The following is a 20,980-nucleotide window of genomic DNA, read 5'->3' on the forward strand; positions in this document are numbered from 1 at the left end:
GCGAACAGCCACCCCGCCCGCCTGGTTCTTAGCCACGCGACTGCAGTCACCCGGCTTTACAAGCGGCCCCCGGCGGCCCTGCTCGGCGAGAAGGGTCCCCGCCCGGCCAGCAGACAGCTCCCGCCATTCCGCTCTTGTTCTGCAAACAGCCACCCCGCCCGCCTGGTTCTTAGCCACGAGGCTGCAGCCGCCCGGCTTTACAAGCGCCCCCGGCGGCCCTGCTCGGCGAGAAGGGTCCCTGCCCGGCCAGAAGGGTCCCTGCCCGGCCGACAGACAGCTTCCGCCATCCCGGCTACCCTGGCGGCCCCGCTCTTGCCCTGCAAACAGCCACCCCGCCCGCCTGGGTCTTAGCCACGCGGCTGCAGCCACCCGGCTTTACAAGCACCCCCGGCGGCCCTGCTCGGCGAGAAGGGTCCCCGCCAGGCCGGCAGACAGCTCCAGCCATCCCGCTCTTGCTCTGCAAATAGCCACCCCGCCCGCCTGGTTCTTAGCCACAAGGCTGCAGCCGCCCGGCTTTACAAGCGCCCCCGGCGGCCCTGCTCGTCGAGAAGGGTCCCTGCCTGGCTGACAGACAGTTTCCGCCATCCCGGCTACCCTGGCGGCCCCGCTCTTGCCCTGCAAACAGCCACCCCGCCCGCCTGGGTCTTAGCCACGAGGCTGCAGCCGCCCGGCTTTACAAGCGCCCCCGGCGGCCCTGCTCAGTGAGAAGGGTCCCTGCCCGGCCGACAGACAGTTTCTGCCATCCTGGCTACCCTGGCGGCCCCGCTCTTGCCCTGCAAACAGCCACCCCGCCCGCCTGGGTCTTAGCCACGCGGCTGCAGCCACCCGGCTTTACAAGCACCCCCGGCGGCCCTGCTCGGCGAGAAGGGTCCCCGCCAGGCCGGCAGACAGCTCCAGCCATCCCGCTCTTGCTCTGCAAACAGCCACCCCGCCCGCCTGGTTCTTAGCCACGAGGCTGCAGCCGCCCGGCTTTACAAGCGCCCCCAGCGGCCCTGCTCGTCGAGAAGGGTCCCTGCCCGGCCGGCAGACAGCTCCCACCATCCCGGCACTCCTGGCGGCCCGCCCGCTCTGCGAAGGGTCACCCCGCCCGGCTCTTAGCCACGCGGGCGCCGTCTGCCTGGCTCTGTGGGCGCCCCCGGCGGCCCAGCGCAGCCAGAAGGGTCCCAGCCTGGCCCGACAGAAGGCCCGTGCCCTTCCGGCTCTGCTAACGGCCCTGCCCACCCGGGAAAGGGCTCCCCCCCTTGAGAGGACGGGAAGGAAATCTAACCAAGCCTCTATGAATTAGCGAACTGGGATCTAAAACCAGAGATTGTGTCAGACCAGAGACAAGCCAGTTCCACCTCTCCCTTCGGTCACTCCTGCAAGGAGCCAGGGGCCGCCATAGCAGAGAGGGGAAGTCACCAAAGATCGGCCAAAGAGATTCCTTCCCAGCGGATTCTAAATTAGCAGGAGCGGCGCGGGAGCCGGCCGGAGCTGGCGGGAACCGCGGCAGCGGCACGGGAACCGGCGGGAGCCCAGGCGGCGCTGACGCAGGAGCCGGCGGGAGCCGCGCGGCGCGGGTCTCCCAGCTACCGCTCCCACCAGTGCTGACAACTGAGGTCTCTTGCACCAGATACGGGGGCGTGGCTACCAGAAGGTAAGCAAATTTGCTGGGGGTTCTCAGCCCCAAGCTCTACAAACTTAGGGCCTGAGGGAGGCAAACAAGGAGAGTGTGCCCAGGCACTAATGAAACAGCTGCTCCACGCGTGTGCAAGGTAGGCGGAACTGTGACCACCGACAAAACAGGCCCAGTGGACCGCCAGACACATCGCTCCAGTTGGGGGAGGGGCAGAGCTGCCGGGCGCCTGCAAGGTAGGCGGACCCACTACCCACCAGCAGAACAGGCACAGCAATACACAGAGCGGCAGAGCCACCCCCCGAGCCTACAAGGTAGGCAGACCTGCGACCCACCGGCAGGTCAGGCCCAAAAACCTGCGGAGGGGCACAGCTGCCCCACGTGCCTGCTAGTTTCTTTGTAGACCCTTTTGGGTCTGCTAGGTATAGAATCATGTCATCTGCAAATAGTGATAATTTGAGTTCTTCTTTTCCTATTTTTATGCCTTTAATTTCTTTCGTCTGTCTAATTGCTCTGGCCAGTGAAACTATTAGAGCTAATAAATGAATTCAGCAAAGTGGCAGGCTATAAAATCAACACGCATAAATCAAAGGCATTCCTGTATATCAGCGACAAATCCTCTGAAATGGAAATGAGGACAACCACCCCATTCACAATATCCTCAAAGAAAATAAAATACTTGGGAATCAACCTAACAAAAGAGGTGAAAGACTTATACAATGAAAACTACAGAACCCTAAAGAGAGAAATAGAAGAAGATCTTAGAAGATGGAAAAATATACCCTGTTCATGGATAGGTAGAAGTAACATCATCAAAATGGCGATATTACCAAAAGTTCTCTATAGGTTTAATGCAATGCCAATCAAAATCCCAACGGCATTTCTTGTAGAAATAGAGAAAGCAATCATGAAATTCATATGGAAAAATAAAAGACCCAGAATAGCAAAAACAATTCTAAGCAGGAAGTGTGAATCAGGCGGTATAGCTATACCAGACTTCAAACTATACTACAGAGCAATAGTAACAAAAACAGCATGGTACTGGTACCAAAACAGGCAGGTGGACCAATGGTACAGAATAGAGGACACAGAAACCAATCCACAAAACTACAACTATCTTATATTTGATAAAGGGGCTAAAAGCATGCAATGGAAGAAGGATAGCATCTTCAACAAATGGTGTTGGGAAAACTGGAAATCCATATGCAACAAAATGAAACTGAATCCCTTTCTCTCGCCATGCACAAAAGTTAACTCAAAGTGGATCAAGGAACTTGATATCAAATCAGAGACATGGCGTCTGATAGAAGAAAAAGTTGGCTATGATCTACATACTGTGGGGTCGGGCTCCAAATTCCTCAATAGGACACCCATAGAACAACAGTTAATAACTAGAATCAACAAATGGGACTTACTCAAACTAAAAAGTTTTTTCTCAGCAAAAGAAACAATAAGAGAGGTAAATAGGGAGCCTACGTCCTGGGAACAAATCTTTACTCCTCACACTTCAGACAGAGCCCTAATATCCAGAATATACAAAGAACTAAAAAATTAGACAATGAGATAACGAATAACCCAATCAACAAATGGGCCAAGGACCTGAACAGAAATTTCTCAGAGGAGGACATACAATCAGTCCACAAGTATATGAAAAAATGCTCACCATCTCTAGCAGTCAGAGAAATGCAAATCAAAACCACCCTAAGATACCATCTCACTCCAGTAAGATTGGCAGCCATTAGGAAGTCAAACAGCAACAAGTGCTGGCGAGGATGTGGGGAAAAGGGTACTCTTGTACATTGCTGGTGGGACTGCAAATTGGTGCGGCCAATTTGGAAAGCAGTATGGAGATTTCTTGGAAAGCTCAGAATGGAACCACCATTTGATCCAGCTATTCCACTACTCGGTCTATTCCCTAAAGACCTAAAAAGAGCACACTATAGGGACACTGCTACATCCATGTTCATAGCAGTACAATTCACAATAGCAAGACTGTGGAACCAACCTAGATGCCCTTCAATAGACGAATGGATAAAAAAAAAATGTGGCATTTATACACAATGGAGTATTACTCTGCATTAAGAAATGACAAAATCATAGAATTTGGAGGGAAATGGATGGCATTAGAGCAGATTATGGTAAGTGAAGCTAGCCAATCCCTTAAAAACAAATGCCAAATGTCTTCTTTGATATAAGGAGAGTAACTAAGAACAGAGTAGGGAAGAAGAGCATGAGAAGAAGATTAACATTAAACAGGGATGAGAGGTGGGAGGGAAAGGGAGAGAGAAGGGAAATTGCATGTAAATGGAAGGAGACCCTCAGGGGTATACAAAATTACATACAAGAGGAAGTGAGGGGAAAGGAGGGAAAATATAAGGGGGAGAAATGAATTACAGTAGAGGGGGTAGAGAGAGAAGAGGGGAGGGGAGGGGGGAGGGGGGATAGTAGAGGATAGGAAAGGCAGCAGAATACAACAGACTCCAGAATGGCAATATGTAAATCAATGGTTGTGCAACTGAAGTGATTCTGCAATCTGTATATGGGGTAAAAATGGGAGCTCATATCCCACTTGAATCAAAGTGTGAAATATGATATATAAAGAACTATGTAAATGTTTTGAACAACCTACAATAAAAATTAATTAAAAAAAATGCTCATCATCACTAATCATCAGGGATATATAAATCAAAACCACAATGAGATATTATCTCATCCCAGTTAGAATGGCAATTATCAAAAAACAAAAAAATAAATGCTGGCAAGAATTGTAGAGAAAGAAAGGAGAACTCTCATACACTGTTGGTGGGAAAGTAAACTAGTACAGCCCTTGTGGAAAATAATATGGAGGATCCCTGAAAACTAGAAATAGAATTGCTATATGATACAGTGATCCCACTATTGAATATATATCTAAAAGAAATGAAATTATTTGGGGCTGGGGATGTGGCTCAAGCGGTAGCGCGCTTGCCTGGCATGCGTGCAGTCCGGGTTGGATCCTCAGCACCGCATACAAACAAAGATGTTGTATCCGCCGAAAAACTAAAAAATAAATAAAAATTCATTCTCTCTCTCTAAAAAAAAAAAAAAAGAAATGAAATCAATATTTTGAAAGAACATCTGCACTCACATGTTTATTGCAGCATTATTCAAAACAGCCAAGATATGGAATCAACCTAGATGCTCATCAACAAATGCATTAGAAACGTGATATATATGTATACATATACACATGTAAAATAGTCCACTGTGCTATAGATATAATGTTCCATCTTATATTGTGTGTGTGTGTATATACACACACACACAATGTCAATGTATATAAACAATGACAGTGATTCGAGAACTATGTTGAACAGAAGTGGTGAGAGAGGGCATCCCTGTCTTGTTCCAGATTTTAGAGGGAATGCCTTCAGTTTTTCTCCATTCAGAATGATGCTAGCCTGAGGCTTAGCATAGATTGCTTTTACAATGTTGAGGTATGTTCCTGTTATCCCTAGTTTTTCTAGAGTTTTGAACATAAAGGGATGCTGTACTTTGTCGAATGCTTTTTCCGCATCTATCGAGATGACCATATGGTTCTTATTTTTAAGCCTGTTGATGTGGTGAATAACATTTATTGATTTCCGTATATTGAACCAACCTTGCATCCCAGGGATAAATCCTACCTGATCATGGTGCACAATTTTTTTGATATGTTTTTGTATCCGGTTCGCCAGAAGTTTATTGAGGATTTTTGCATCTAGGTTCATTAGAGATATTGGTCTGTAGTTTTCTTTCTTTGAAGTGTCTTTGTCTGGTTTAGGAATCAGGGTGATGTTGGCCTCATAGAATGAATTTGGAAGTTCTCCCTCTTTTTCTATTTCCTGAAATAGCTTGAAAAGTATTGGTATTAGTTCCTCTTTAAAGGTTTTGAAAAACTCTGCTGTATACCCATCCGGTCCTGGGCTTTTCTTAGTTGGTAGTCTTTTGATGGTATCTTCTATTTCCTCAATTGATATTGGTCTGTTTAGGTTGTCAATATCCTCCTGACTCAATCTGGGCAAATCATATGACTTAAGAAATTTATTGATGCCTTCACTATCTTCTATTTTATTGGAGTATAAGGATTCAAAATAATTTCTGATAATCTTCTGTATTTCTGAAGTGTCTGTTGTGATATTGCCTTTTTCATCCCGTATGCTGGTAATTTGAGTTCTCTCTCTTCTTCTCTTTGTTAGCGTGGCTAAGGGTCTGTCGATTTTATTTATTTTTTCAAAGAACCAACTTTTAGTTTTGTCAATTTTTTCAATTGTTTCTTTCGTTTCGATTTCATTAATTTCAGCTCTGATTTTAATTATTTCTTGTCTTCTACTTCTTTTGCTGTTGTTTTGCTCTTCTTTTTCTAGGATTTTGAGTTGAAGTATTAGATCATTTATTTGTTGGTTTTTTTCTTTTTTTAAGGAATGAACTCCAAGCAATAAATTTTCCTCTTAGAACTGCTTTCAATGTGTCCCATAGATTCCGATATGTTGTGTCTGTGTTTTCATTTATCTCAAAGAATTTTTTAATTTCCTCCTTGATGTCTTCTATAACCCATTGATCATTCAGTAACCAAAGCCAAAGTTAATCCAAAGGGATAAAGAAAGACATTTCATACTGCTTAAGAGAAACAGACATTAACAAGATATAATAATTATAAATATATATGCCCCCCAAAATGGAGCATCTAGGTTCATCAAACAAACTCTTCTCATGTTCAAGAGTCAAACAGACCACAACACAATAATTCTGGGTGACTTTAACACACCTCTTTCACCACTGGATAGATCTTCCAAACAAAAGCTAAACAAAGAAACTATGAAACTCAATAATACAATCAATAACATAGACTTAACAGATATATGCAGAATATTTCATCCATCAATGAGTGAATACACTTTCTTCTCAGTAGCACATGGATCCTTCTCTAAAATAGACCATATGTGATGCTACAAAGCAATACTACCCTGCATTCCATTAGATCATAATGGAATAAAATTAGAAATCAATGAAAAATTAGAAGCTACTCCAACACCTGGAGACAAAATAATATGTTAATGAGTAAACAATGGGTTGTAAAAGATATCAAAGAGGAGATTAAAAAATTCTTAGAGGTAAATGAGGACACTGATACAATATATCAAAATCTCTGGGACACTATGAAGGCAGTACTAAGAGAAAAGTTCATTCCATGGCATACATTCCTTAAAAGAAGAAAAAGTCAACAAATAAATGACCTAACATTACATCTCAAAGCCCAAGAACAAGAAGAACAAATCAACACCCAAAGCAGTAGAAGACAGGAAATAATAAAATAAAGCTGAAATCATTGAAATTTAAACAGAAGAAACAACTGTAAAAATTGACAAAGCAAGAAGTTGGCTCTTTGAAAATATAAATAAAATTAATAAACCCTTAGCTATGCTAACAAAGAGAAGGAGAGAGAAAACTCAAATTACTAACATCCGTGATAAAAATAAGGAAATATTGCAAAGGATGCTACAGAAATACAGAAGATAATTAGAAATTATTTGGAAAATTTGTACTCCAATAAAATAGAAAATATCGAAGACACAGACAAATTTCTAGAGTCATATGATTTTCCCAAACTGAATCAGCATGATATACACAAGTTAAACAGATCAATTTCAAGCAATGAAATAGAAGATGTCATCAGAAGCTTACCAACCAGGACTAGATGGATACACAGCTGAGTTCTACAAGACGTTCAAAGAAGAACTAACACCAATACTCCTTAAATTATTTCATAAAATGAAAAAGAGGGAACACTACCAAATTCATTTTATGAAGCTAATATCACCTTAATTCCAAATCCAGACAAAGACACCTCAAAGAAAGAAAACTTCAGACCAATATCGTTAATGAACACAGATGCAAGAATTCTCAATAAAATTCTGGCAAATCGAATACAAACACATAACAACCAAGTTGGGCACCACAATCAAGTGGGGTTCGTCCCAGGGATACAAGGTTGGTTCAACATATGGAAATCAATAAATATAATTCATCACATCAATAGACTTAAAGATAAGAATCAAATGATCATCTCAATAGATGCAGAAAAAGAATTCAACAAAATATAGTACCCTTTCATGTGTTTTGAACATGAAAAACTAGGGATAACAGGAACATATCTCAACATTGTAAAAGCTATCTATGCTAAGCCCCAGGCCAACCTCTTTCCAAATGAAGAAAAACTGAAAGCATTCCCTCTAGAAACTGGAACAAGTCAGGGATGCCCTCTTTCACTACTTCTATTTAACATAGTTTTTGAAACTAGTCAGAGTAATTAGACAGATGAAAGAAATTAAAGAGATACTGACAAGAAGAACTTAAATTATCGCTGTTTGCCAACCATATGATTCTATACCTAGAAGATACAAAAAACTTCATCAGAAAACTTCTAGAACTAATAAATGAATTCAGCAAAGTAGCAGAATATAAAATCAACACCAATAAATTGAAGGCATTTCTGTACATCAGTGACATATCATGAGAAGGAGAAACTAGGAAAACTACTTCATTTACAATAGCCTCAAGAAAATACAAAACAATACAAAACACCTGGGAATCAACTTAATGAAAGAGGATAAAAAAACCTCTATAATGAAAGTTACAGAATGGTAAAGAAACTAAAGAATACCTTAGAAGATGGAAACATCTTCTGTTCTTAAATAGGCAGAATTGTCAAAATGTCCATACTACCAAAAGCACTATACAGACGTAATGCAATTCCAGTCAAAATCCCAATAGACATTTCTCATAGAAATAGAAAAAGCAGTCATGAAATTCATCTGTAAAAATAAGAGACCCAGAACAGCTAAATCCTAAAGAAGAAGAGTAAAGCAAGGGCTGGGGATATAGCTCAGTTGGTAGAGTGCTTGCCTTGCATGCACAGGGCCCTGGGTTCAATCCCCAGCACAAAAAAAAAAAAAAAAAAAAAAAAAAAAAAAGGGGTTAAGGAGGTGGCATCACTATACCAGATCTTAAACTATACTACAGAGCAATACTAACAAAAACTGCATGGTATTGGCACCAAAGTAGACTGGTAGACCAGTGGTACAGAATAGAGAACACAGAAACAAACCCACATACATACTGTTATCTCATATTAGATAAAGGTGCCAAAAACCTATATTGGAGAAAGGACAGGCTCTTCAACAAATGGTGCTGGGAAAATTAGAACTCCATATACAACAAAATTAAATTAAGCACCTATCTCTCACCATGCAAAAAACTCCACTCAAGAGGATAAAAGACCTAGGAATTAAACCAGAGATCCTGCGCCTAATAGAAGAAAAAGTAGGCCCAAATCTCCATCATGTTGGATTAGGCCCTAACTTCCTTAATAAGACTCTTATAGCACAAGTAATAAAATCAAGAATCAATAAATGGGATGGATTCAAACTAGAAAGCAAACTAGAAAGCTTCCTCTCAGTAAAAGAAACAGTGAGGTGAATAGGGAGTCTACAGAATGAGAGCAAATTTTTACCACATGCACATTAGATACAGCAATAAGCTCTAGGATATATAAAGAACTCAAAAATCTTAACACCAAAAAAACCATATAACCCAATCAATACATGGGCCAAGGACCTGAACAGATACTTCTCAGAAGATGACATACACTCAATTAATAAACATATGAAAAGATGTTCAACATCTCTAGCAATTAGAGAAATGCAAATCAAAACTGCTTGAAGATTTCATCTCACTCCAGTCAGAATGGCAGCTATTAAGAATACAAACAACAATAAGTGTTGGTGAGGATGTGGGGAGAAAGGCACACTCATACATTGCTGGTGGGATTGAAAGTTGGTGCAACTAATTTGGAAAGCAGTATGGAGATTCCTTGGGAAACTTGGAATGGAACCACCATTTGACCCAGCTATCCCACTCCTTGGTTTATATCACCATATGATAGTAATTCAGCCACATCAATGTTTATAGCAGCACAATTCACAATAGCTAAATTGTGGAACCAAACTAAATGCCCTTCAGTAGCTGAATGAATAAAGAAACTGCAGTATATATACACAATGAAATATTACTCAGCATTAAAAAAGAATAAAATTATGCCATTTGCAGGTAAATGGATGGAGTTGGAAAATATTAGCTAAGTGAAGTAAGACAATCCCCCAAAAACAAATGCAGAATGTTTTCTCTGATATGAGGATGCTGATTCATAATGTGGATGCTGGAGGAGCACGGGAGGAATGGAGGAATTTTAGACAGGGCAAAGGGAAGGAAGGGGTAGGGAGGGGGCTTGGGGGTAGAAAAGATGATGGAATGAGATGGACATCATTACCCCAAGTACATGTGTGAAGACACAAATGGTGTGACTCTACTTTGTGTACAACCAGAGTCATGAAAAATTGTGCTCTATATGTGTACTATGAATTGAAATGCATTTTGTTGTCATGTATAACAAATTACACCAAATAAATAAATTTTAAAAAGAAAGCAAAAAAATTTTCAGTGATTTATATCGCATAGAGTTAGATGTCAGAATTTCTTTCATGTTATGCCACAGGTTTTCTTTAAATACTATATTATTTAATGCAAGAGGTCAATATGTGCCACTTAGAAGATTAAGTGACTCATATAGATTCTTCTTTTCTCAGAGGTTATTTCTCTCGTTCAGTTCTTGTGGGGGAACTTCTTGTATAGTAGCTACTGTCTGTGCTTTCCAACTCTAAAGTGTAATTTACCAAATAAAACTGGTTTACATAATAACCAGATTTGTGTGTATTTGGAGCTACTTTAAGAAGTAGTGACTTGTTTAAAAAAACTATAATCAGACTACTCAAAAAAGTACAGACTAGTTTCTAACAGACATTCAAAAACATTTAGTTTAACTTTTGTATTTTCCTTTCTTTTTGGTTTTACTTTTAAATTTTTATTTTTTGGTGGTACTTGGAATAAGTATTGCATTTTCAATTTTTGGGGGTCTTTGCAAAAGGGCTGGATAGGGTGAAGGGAAAATCCTCATAAAGCTTATAATCTGCCCATCTAACATTTTTATATAGGTAGTTTCATGCATGTGGCCTTATCTCTGGATTTTGAATTTACCTAAGAAGAAAATTTAATCTTGTAAAAATAAAATAATGAACAATGAGATAAAAAAGATTGATGGAAATAGTCCCTTGTAAATGTGAGACTCAGCCAGGCAATAAGATGACTAAGCAACCTCAGGGGTGTGTGACTCAGTGGGCTAATTCAAGAGCATTTAGCTTTGTGACATGCTTCTTAGTCAGCTTCATAAAGGATTCATTGTTTCAGAAAAGTAATGGACTTATAAACGGTGTGAGGCACTGATTTTATTTGATAAAAATTAAACTCATTACTTTGACAAAGCCAAGTTAATTGTGTCAGGGACAATTTCACATCAATTTTGCCAGTGAATCAGACTATCATCTACACATATGCCCTCCATCCTCCATTAAAGCCACAATTAACCAAACACAGTCTCTGAATGACCTTTACATAATGGGATTTAGTAAGTCGTAAGAAAACCAATGTATATTGAAAAATGAAATTTTAATTAGTAATGCGTAATGTCTTTGAGCAGAGGTGTGTGATTATAATTTAACACCAGGCAGGTTAGGGGCTTATTAATAATTTGTTATTAATTTTCCACAAGTAAATACTATATGAAGTCACCATGCTAGCACTTGCTTTGTATACTTTTAACTCCTACTGGTTCCCTTTATACAAGTTATTACACTTATTCATAAAATACAATCAGCTCTTCATTCTTTTCAATAAGTAGCAAATATAGTTTCTTTTTCTGTGGATTAAGAGATTTCACTAAGATGGTCAAACAAAGTTAAGAGGTTTCAGGTAGATAATTTCTAAGCACAACTTCATACTAACATAATGGTGATTAAATTAAAAGGTAGAATTCCAAAATAATTTTAAAGCCTTGAGTTAATTTTTTATATATTTTTTTGTTTTAGTTGTCAATGGTCCTTTATTTTACTTATTTATATATGGTGCTGAGAATTGAACCTAATGCCTCACACATGGTAGGCAAGAACTCTTATCACTGAACTACAATCCCAGCCTGAATTAAAATTTTTAATAGTTAAATTAATTCAATGTTACACCCATCAAAAATATTAGACTTTTGGACTAGAGAAGGCACTATTTTAGCATTACAGCTCAAGCTTTTGGATGGCTGACAGCTAGAAATTTGCTAACTTTCTGCAAAGTGATCCTGAACAGTGCACTTATGTGACCTTCTCCCCACTGTTGGGTTAGGTTTCTGGAAATATCAATTTCAGTAGAACAGTTGTTCAAAACAGCTGCCTTGAAAAGTTTTAAAAAATCTGATTTTTTTTAACTAATGAAGCATATATTGACACCCTAATAAAAGATCCAAATCTACAACAATTTCTACACCAGCAGTCAAAATTTAGATTAAACAATTCAGCTATTTAAGGCAGTTATTAAACTGTGCCTATACTCTTTTTTTTAGCTATGTTCATAAGCAACTTCCAACAACTTTTTTTTCCATTTCTGTAAACAGACTGTATGGTCCTTGAGGCAAAACTTATCTTCAATTACAATGGCATACTCTATAAACTATTGATTTTTAAATTGTGAAATGGTTATCCTTGGGGGTTCTCAGGACATGTTCTGGTGGTCCTCAAAGTCAAAATTATTTTTATAAGAGACTATTTTTCTTTTTCTACTGTTATTCTCTCACAAATGTACAGTGGAATTTTCCATAGCTTACATGATATTAACATGCAATGAATACATCTATTGCTGTTTATAAATAATAAATATATGGATATTTTAAAAATCTGTATTATTTAAAAACATTATTATATTTAACAGTTAAAAACTAATATTTTGTATATTAATTTTAATTTATGATATGGTAAATACCAATTTCATCCATATAAATAAGAAGCTTTTTAGGGTAATCCACAATATTTTAAGAGTGTAAAGGGGTCCTGGGACCAAAAAGTTTGAGAAACACTGCTCTAAACAGAATAGTGCACAACTCTATCTATATGAAACTCCAATAAATGCCTGCCATCTCAAAATGCTCTTAAGACTTTCCTCCGGCAGACATTATTTCAGACAGTTTTTATATTTGGAATCAGTCGATAAACTTAGTTACCTCTGGATATACCACAGTGTACAAGAATATCAAATATAATTTCTAAAGATCCAGAATCATTTAATATTGGAATTGTGACTAAAATACTATTTCAGAGAACCTGAGTAATACTTTAAAATGTAGAAAGATACCTGTAATGTGGAAATATACACTTTCATGCATATTTAAAAAAGCTCATACTACTTTTTTACTTTTGGGGAATAAGATAGTTCTACTTTGATAATAATTAGAATAAAAGGATGTAAAACTGAAATATGGCTGCAATTTATATGTTCTTTTACTCGAAAATTATAAAGTATGATGTAACATGTTTTAAAAATTATTCCAGGGAAACAATCTAAATATTTTCTTACAATAAAGTGCAATATTTGGCTATAATAATCCCAAGTTATAAAGGCTGCCAAGCCTACAGAAACCTAAGGGAAGTTTTTCTTTTCAAGTTTGTTTTCTTTTCTTCTTAATGTGCTTTAAGTCAGAAGTCATACAATTCATTTGTAAACAGTGACTAAGATAACATATTACCTTCTAAGAGAAGATTATTCTCCAGGGCCTCTAAGTTCTGAATTAGAATATGTTAACTTAGAAGACATCAGTATTCCTAAACGGATCAGTGGATCAATGCACCTACTTGAATGGCATGTTCTAACCATTTAGACTGTTAAAGAGAAAAGCTCTTGGGGCTGTGGTTATGGCTCAGTGATAGAGCATTTGCCTAGCATGTGTGAAGCACTGGGTTTGATTCTGAGCAACACATTGGAAAGATAAACAAATAAAATAAAGGTACTGTATCCATCTATAACTTATACACACACACACACACACACACACACACAGAGAGAGAGAGAGAGAGAGAGAGAGAGAGAGAGAGAGAGAGAAAGAGAGAGAAGCTCTTGAAAAATAAAGATAACACCAAGGAACTGAAACACAAATATTATAGCACTTTCATCACTGGACAAACTTCAGCATAAGTGTTAACATAAAAAGTAAGCCAAGACACTTCCTGTAAGGGTTATGAAATTAGTATTATTATAAATACATTACTCAGATGGAGAACTTCCTAAAGAAGTAAGTATGTTTGAAAAAAATTTTTGGACGTAGTTTTGTTGTTTGACTAAATGTTCTGGCTGAAGTGCAATATAATGGAAAAGATCTTGTTATATTTTAGATACAACTGATATGTGTGCAAATATCAAGTTAAAACTCGTCTGTCAGAAATTTATTAAACCTTTAGATACTAGAAGCAGAAATGTGCTATCAAGTATCAGTATAACTCAAAATGAAGAATTCCCAAAATAACACAACTGAAATCTGTTGATTTTGTTTTCCATGTAGTATAACACCCATGATGCAATAACTTTTAAAAAATGAAAAATAATATTAATAACATCAGTATTTTTTCCAGTAGTGAAATGCAAGGGGATGACAATGTGGCAGATTTTCAAATAAATTTGAATGTCTGAATGAATCAGTAGTTCTGTCTAATTTTCTTTATTATGGTGTAGTGCACTGTGGTCTTTGCACAAATAAATTATTTGGTCTTTTTATTAAATTTATTCGGGCTTTGGGTATAATCTAAAGTAGTATTTGACATAATTTCATTTTCTGGACTGGAAACACACAACTGCCTATACCAAGCAGCAATCAGGATGGACAAAAAAGTTTAGGAACTGAAACTATGACTGAGGCCATCAACTGTTTTGATGGAAGTGTGGTAACCGTAGCCATACAATCAATTATTTTACACTATTTGCTTAACCATCACTGAAAAACTGTTAGCAAAATGGACAGCAGCCATGTATAAATTTCTTCCTGTGGGAGTTAAGCATCCTGCCCTGCTTAGGGCAGGATATAGGACAAGGGAGAAGAGGGAAAGCAAAGGAAAGATGAAAAAATATATAAGATAAAAAATATACTTGATACAGTAAAATTATGGATCACTATTTATTAGAGGAAAACAGATTTGTTAAAACTATCAGAGGCAGTTTGGTACATTCTGAGGCACAGATACCAATAATACACTCTTTAACCAGACCATTATTATAACAAAATGAAAATCTGAAAAGATCAGGTTCCTGCTTGTAGAAGAATGTAGCATGGCCACAAAGAAGATAAAAGAAATAGGCTGGGCACAGTAGTACACGCCTGTAATCTCAGCAGCTTGGGAGATTTGAAGCAGGAGGATTATGAGTTCAAAGCCAGCCTTAGCAACTTAGTGAGGCCCTGAGCAACTCAGAAAGACCCTGTCTCAAAATACAAAATAAAAATCAGGCTGGGGATGTGGCTCTGAGGTTAAGTGCTCCTAGGTTCAATCTCTAATATACAAAACAAAAAACAACAAATACACAAAAATTCGGGTGCCTAAGTGGGAAAGGATAAGTTGTTGCTAGGAAAGAATTAGAGGTATTGCTGGAAACTCCAAGAAAATAAAGTATTGCATGTTACAAGGAATGGCCATTAGAATGAAAATGAAAAAAAAAATTCTCTCAATTCTAAATACATAATTCTAAGTACAAAGTTCAATGTAGTCGAACAATATGATTAGGGCTGAAGTTGGTCAACAGTTAATCTGAAATCCTCCATCTTCAAAAAGTTATTTCCTCCAGTCTTTAACATTTGTTTTCTTTCAGAATTTCAAGGACTTGTTGCTTTCAGTGATTGTTCTAATTATAGAAATACTTTGTAATCACCAATCTATTTATAGAATTAATTAGTCATATGCTAAAATCTCTATGATCTAATTACTAAATAATAAAATTTAATAAATATAAAATTATGAATATTAAATAATAATTGAAATATTAATTATTTAAGGGAGGCTTACATAAGTTTGGATATGGGGAAAAAATGGAACTTTTGGACTTTTGCCCATTTTCATTTGTTACCAGGCATCCCCAAAGCCCTTCCATGGTTCTAACCTCTTAAATCCTGCTGTGTGCGTGCACCACCCATACTCTGTCTTGGCATTCGAAGAGAAGTTCTCAAAGGTGTATGTCTCTGCTCATCCAAGTATGCAAGATCCTCCAAGTGGGCAGAGCTGGTGGCTGACAAGAAAGAAAAATTTAGTTAAAATATGTAAGTTAAAATATGAAAATTCCTTTACCTACTTTATATCTTCCAAACCTTATAATCTTAATTTGTAAATTCACTCCAACACAAATGACTATGTGTGAAGCCAGCCTCAGTGGCACACACCCAGCAACTGGGAGACTGAGGCAGGAGGATTAAAAGTTCAAAGCTAGTCTGAGCAACTTAGCAAGGCCCCGAGAAACTCAGCAAGACCCTGCCTCTAAATAAAATATAAATAAGGGAATGGAGATGTGGCTCAGTGGTTTAGTGTCCCTGGGTTCAATCCCCAGTACCCTACCAAACCAAACCCAAACTACATATGTTTAATATATAATATGCACACATTTTATGCCATTAAAAGTCTAACTACATTTTTTTAAACTTGTGCTTTCATTTTGATTGCAGCTTTAAGACAGAACATCACAAGTCTGTATTTGCTAAGAAGTTCTATAAACTTAAATAGAGAAATATAATATAATATTTCTTATTCAAATAGCAAACAGAAACAAACAAACTAGATAAACATAAAAATCTCATTTTATTAAGTTGTATACAATGGTAAAAACTATTTGATTTAAAGTGAAAAATAAATAAAATGCCAGTCCAAGAACTTGAAATGTCATTGTGCTTCTGAATGCCTGCCTAATCATGGAAGCTGCATCAAAAGGGAAGTTTCGTTGTTATTGAAATAGTAAACATGTTTCTCCTGAAAATTAACAGTGAAATGAAAAATTCACTTTACATGAATGTCTCAAATTTCAATAAATACTTGAGTATCTGTGTTTTTTTTCCTTGAAAATATCAGTTATCATCTTCTCATTATTGATGGCTTATCTTTTTATGGTTGCTGACCTCAAAAGTTTTGCAATCAAATTCCTAGAGAGTACTGCATCATATGTTAAGAGTTATAGAAAATGATATGGTACTTTGCTTTGTAGATTTTATAATCCACTTTTACCACCTATGACATATATTATTTTACCTATAGCTGATTATAAATGAGCTCTTTATAAAAATTAAGAAGAGGAAAAGGAAACAGCCTAGAATTCTTTCAATGTAAGGAAATAAGCATGATGACAGTAAGTAAAGTTATATCCATACACTCACAAATAAGTTGTTAATGGTGATTGACCTTGGGAGATGGCATTCACTCATTAACTTTCTCATTCATTTATTCACTCAATAAATATAACAAAATTGTTAGTGAAAAATGTCAGGACTGTATCAGAACAATAGTTTCCCAAGGGTTTTTTGTTTGTTTGTTTTTTGTATTAGAGATTGAACCCAAGGCCTCTTAACCACTGAGCCATATCCCCAGACTGTTTTATTTTTTATTTTGAGATAGACTCAGTAAGTTGCTAAAGGCTTTGTTAAGTTGCTGAGGCTGGCTTTTTTTTTTTTTTTTTTTTTTTTTTTGGTAGTGCTGGGGACTGAACCCAGGACCTTGTGCATGCAAGGCAAGCACCCTACCAACTGAGCCATATCCCCAGCCCAACTGAGGCTAGCTTTGATCCTCCTGCCTCAGTCTCCTAAGCCACTGGAATTACAGGTGTGTATCACTGTGCCTGGCTCCCCATGGTTTGTTGTTTTAACTTTTTAAAATAGTTGTAAATGGATAGCATGACATTTATTTTTTTGTGTTGTGCTGAGTTCCAAGCACTAAAATAAAAACAACACCACCTCCCCTGGCCCCAAAGCCTAAAATGTTTTATTATTTATTTTTTAATAAGAAAATAAAGACTTATAGGATACTTTTTAAGCTGATAAACTGAAGAGTAATTTATTTGAAAGAAGGTTAATGAGACTCTTCTATTCACATTTTAATATTCAAATAAAATCTTAAAAGCTAGAACTAGATAAGGATACCCACTTCTACCACTTTTATCCAATGTATTACTGGAAGTCCTAGTCACAGCAATCAGGCAAGAAAAAGAATTAAAGGGCATCCAAATTTGAACTGAAAAAGTTAAACTCTTGCTGTTTATAGATGACATGATCTTTTATACAAAAAAATCCCTCCAAGATTCTACTTAAAAACATTTGCAAATAAGCAAATTCTGCAAAGTTGCAGGATACATTATCAATGTTAAAAATCAGTTATGTTTCCATATACCAATAGTGAATTATCTAAAAAAGAAATAAAGAAAGCAATCCCATTTATAATAGCCACAAAAATCAATCAATCAATAAAATCCTAGGAATACATTTAACCAGGAAGATAAAACAGCTCTATAATGGAAATAATAAAAATACTGATGAAAGAAATTAAAGGCAGTATGTACACACAAAATGGAAAAATATCCTGTGCTCATGGTTGGAAGAATCAATAATATTAAAAGTCAATACCACCCAAAATAATCTCTAGTCAATGAAATCTCTATCAAAATGCCAATGATATACTTCAGAGAATCAGAAAAAAGAAGATGCTAAAATTTGTATGGCAACACAAAAAATCCTGAATAGCCAAAGTAATCTTAAGCAAAAGGAACAAAGCAGGAAGCATTATACTAGCTGACATAAAATATACTACACAAAGCTGCAGTAATCAACACAACATGGAGTTGGCATAAAAAGACACACATACCAGTGGAATAGAATAGAAAGCCCAGAAATGAAACTATATATCAGTTGCCATCTGATCTTCAATAAGAGGGCTGAAAACTCACAATGGGGAAAGGATGGTCTCTTCAATAAATGGTGATGGGAAAGGTAAATATCTATATGCAAAAGAATGAAATTAGATGCTTACTAGGAAAAAAATTGGAGAAACCCTTTCTGCCATGGAATGTATAAGGAATTGAAAAAAAAAAAAAAAAAAAGAACCCAAAAGCAATGGAAACAAAAGCAAAAAGAGACAAATGGGATTACATTAACCTCTTCCTCACAGTCATCTTAATCTTCTCTATTTTCAAAGAAAAGTTCTTTGTTATATTTTATCAATCTTATTTTACCCTTTGTAAAAACTTTGCTTGGGCTATACCTTTCTCTGCTTTCCTGGTTCATCTCCCAGACAAATTAATTGCTTTTTCCTTTCAGCAACCATATGTATATTGCTGTTTAGAACTACTATTTAGTTTTGTTTACATGTCTGTCTTTCCTCATTAATTGCAATAGGTCTTGAGGGCAAGAGTCAACATTTAATTCATCTTTGATCAACTTTACCCTTCAGAGTAAATCAGAGTATCCTGCACATAATGCTCACTATAGAAATGAATTCTAGACTACTACCTAGATTTAGTAATCTGCCTGGCCTCATTCTCATTGCATTATTTTCTTATTTCTTATTTTCTATGTAATAGACATCACTGCAATAATATGCTTAGCTTAATGATGTTCACAATACCTTCCTTCAGACATTGCTGATCTTACTTTACCTTTGTCCACAGCATATATCATTATCTATTATACTATATAAATTACTTATGTTATTTTACTTCCTCCAAGGAAAATGCAAAGCTGCACAATTGTGGGAATCTTTGTTTTGTTACTTAATGATACTTAAGTACTTTGAACAGTGTCTGGCATATAATGCATGCTCAATATATATTTGTTTATAATTGAATCTCGTATTATACATAAATTTTATGTATCAGCTACATTTAAACAATCAATGAACAACAAATTAATTTTTGTAGGGTAATTCTGAAGGAGGTGGCTCTAGCAACAATTCCTTGAACATCATCATCCTATACATCTAGACCAATGACAGCTCTATAAGGACACATATATTTCCATGGCATAGTGCCATTCTTACTGTGAAACTGTAGTGCAATTTTGGGAGACAATTCCATTAGATTAAATTAATACTGTAACATTTAGTGAATGCTTACCAGATATAAGTATAAGAGATAATTAGGTGAGTTTGAGTGAATTTTAGAAATAGAAAACAAACCTACAATAAAATTTTTATATAAAAGGAAAAAGCTTTAAAAAGGAAATTCAAAAAATCTGCCTTGCTTTAGAAGAGGAAGTGGGAAGAGGGAAGGAAGGCGATTTTTATCAGGTTGGAACAGCTGAGAGTCACTTGGTCATAGAACATTTAACTGATATACTTTTTTAAAAAGTTAAGATATTTAAATGTTCTGTTGAGTGAGCAGAAAAAAAATCCAGCAGAAAACATCTGGCATAAAAAAATTTCAGAGACAACTCTGTATTGAGTTTGGAAGTCAGTTTGAATTATTTCTTATATCAATTGCAACTAATACAAATAGATACGGTAACCCAATTATTAGTCTGGCTGACCTAAGCAGGGAGCCTAGACTGACACTTCTGTTTGCTACTTCCTGGGCAAGAAGCCATTCTGCTATCCTTATACCTTTGATATATAAAGCCAACATTCTGATTGAAAGCCCATTTGTAAATTTTTTTGGTAAAATCTGCATTATAGTTAGACTCATTTAAATCCCTCTAAATTCCCATTCTACATTTACCTGATTCTTAATATTCTCAGGAAAATGTACAGCTCCAAGCAATAACAAGTAGATGGTGAGAGTTTATATTTTAACTGACTTTTTGTTGTCTGTGTGAATTCCCTGATAGACCCCTCATTCTTACATAAAGCACTGAGGACAGCTGTTGCAAGCAAACATTTCCTGTTTCCCACATCCCTCCAAGTCATTGCCAATTTCATTTTAAGATATCAAGAATGACCATACAGGCTACTCTGATAATTTCTGCATGCAACCACAATGCCACAATGGTCTACTTCTTTCCAACTCATAGGCTCAAAAAAAAAAAAAAAAAAAAAAAAGGCAACCCATAATTTAAACTTTTCATAATTTAGAATTTTATTTTAAAGGTGTATGAACATTTAAGTTTATATTCAGAAAATTGAACTACTCTGAGAAAAACCGAAGCCCTAATGCTACAGACTGCCAAAACTCAGCCTCAATGACTTCATTATTCAAATGAAAAAGTTTTTGTTTTCAGTAAAATGTACTATCCTCTCACGTGGAACATGAAACTTTTAATTGGTACATCTAACTAAAGAATTTTTGAGAATCTAACAGTATATAGTTAAATCTATTGGAGCAATATATTTATACTATATTATCAAACTCTGTTTTAATGAAGTTAATATAATTATTTTAAGAATTTCATAATACATATTTCCTCTATATGTTACA

General features: G+C 36.9%; 1 protein-coding gene across 2 annotated transcripts in view; it reads right to left on the reverse strand.

The window, feature by feature from the left end:
• Tanc2 (tetratricopeptide repeat, ankyrin repeat and coiled-coil containing 2) overlaps nt 1-20,980 on the reverse strand; it is a 454,690-nt gene that overhangs the window by 145,593 nt on the left and 288,117 nt on the right. For both annotated transcript variants that reach the window (XM_076870152.2, XM_077110543.1), the window contains exon 9: nt 15,704-15,829. In XM_076870152.2, coding sequence (XP_076726267.1) covers nt 15,704-15,829 — 126 coding nt within the window. The remainder of the gene's footprint in view (nt 1-15,703; nt 15,830-20,980) is intronic.

The sequence above is a fragment of the Callospermophilus lateralis genome, chromosome 11 (genome assembly GCF_048772815.1).
Source record: "Callospermophilus lateralis isolate mCalLat2 chromosome 11, mCalLat2.hap1, whole genome shotgun sequence".
NCBI lineage: Eukaryota > Metazoa > Chordata > Mammalia > Rodentia > Sciuridae > Callospermophilus > Callospermophilus lateralis.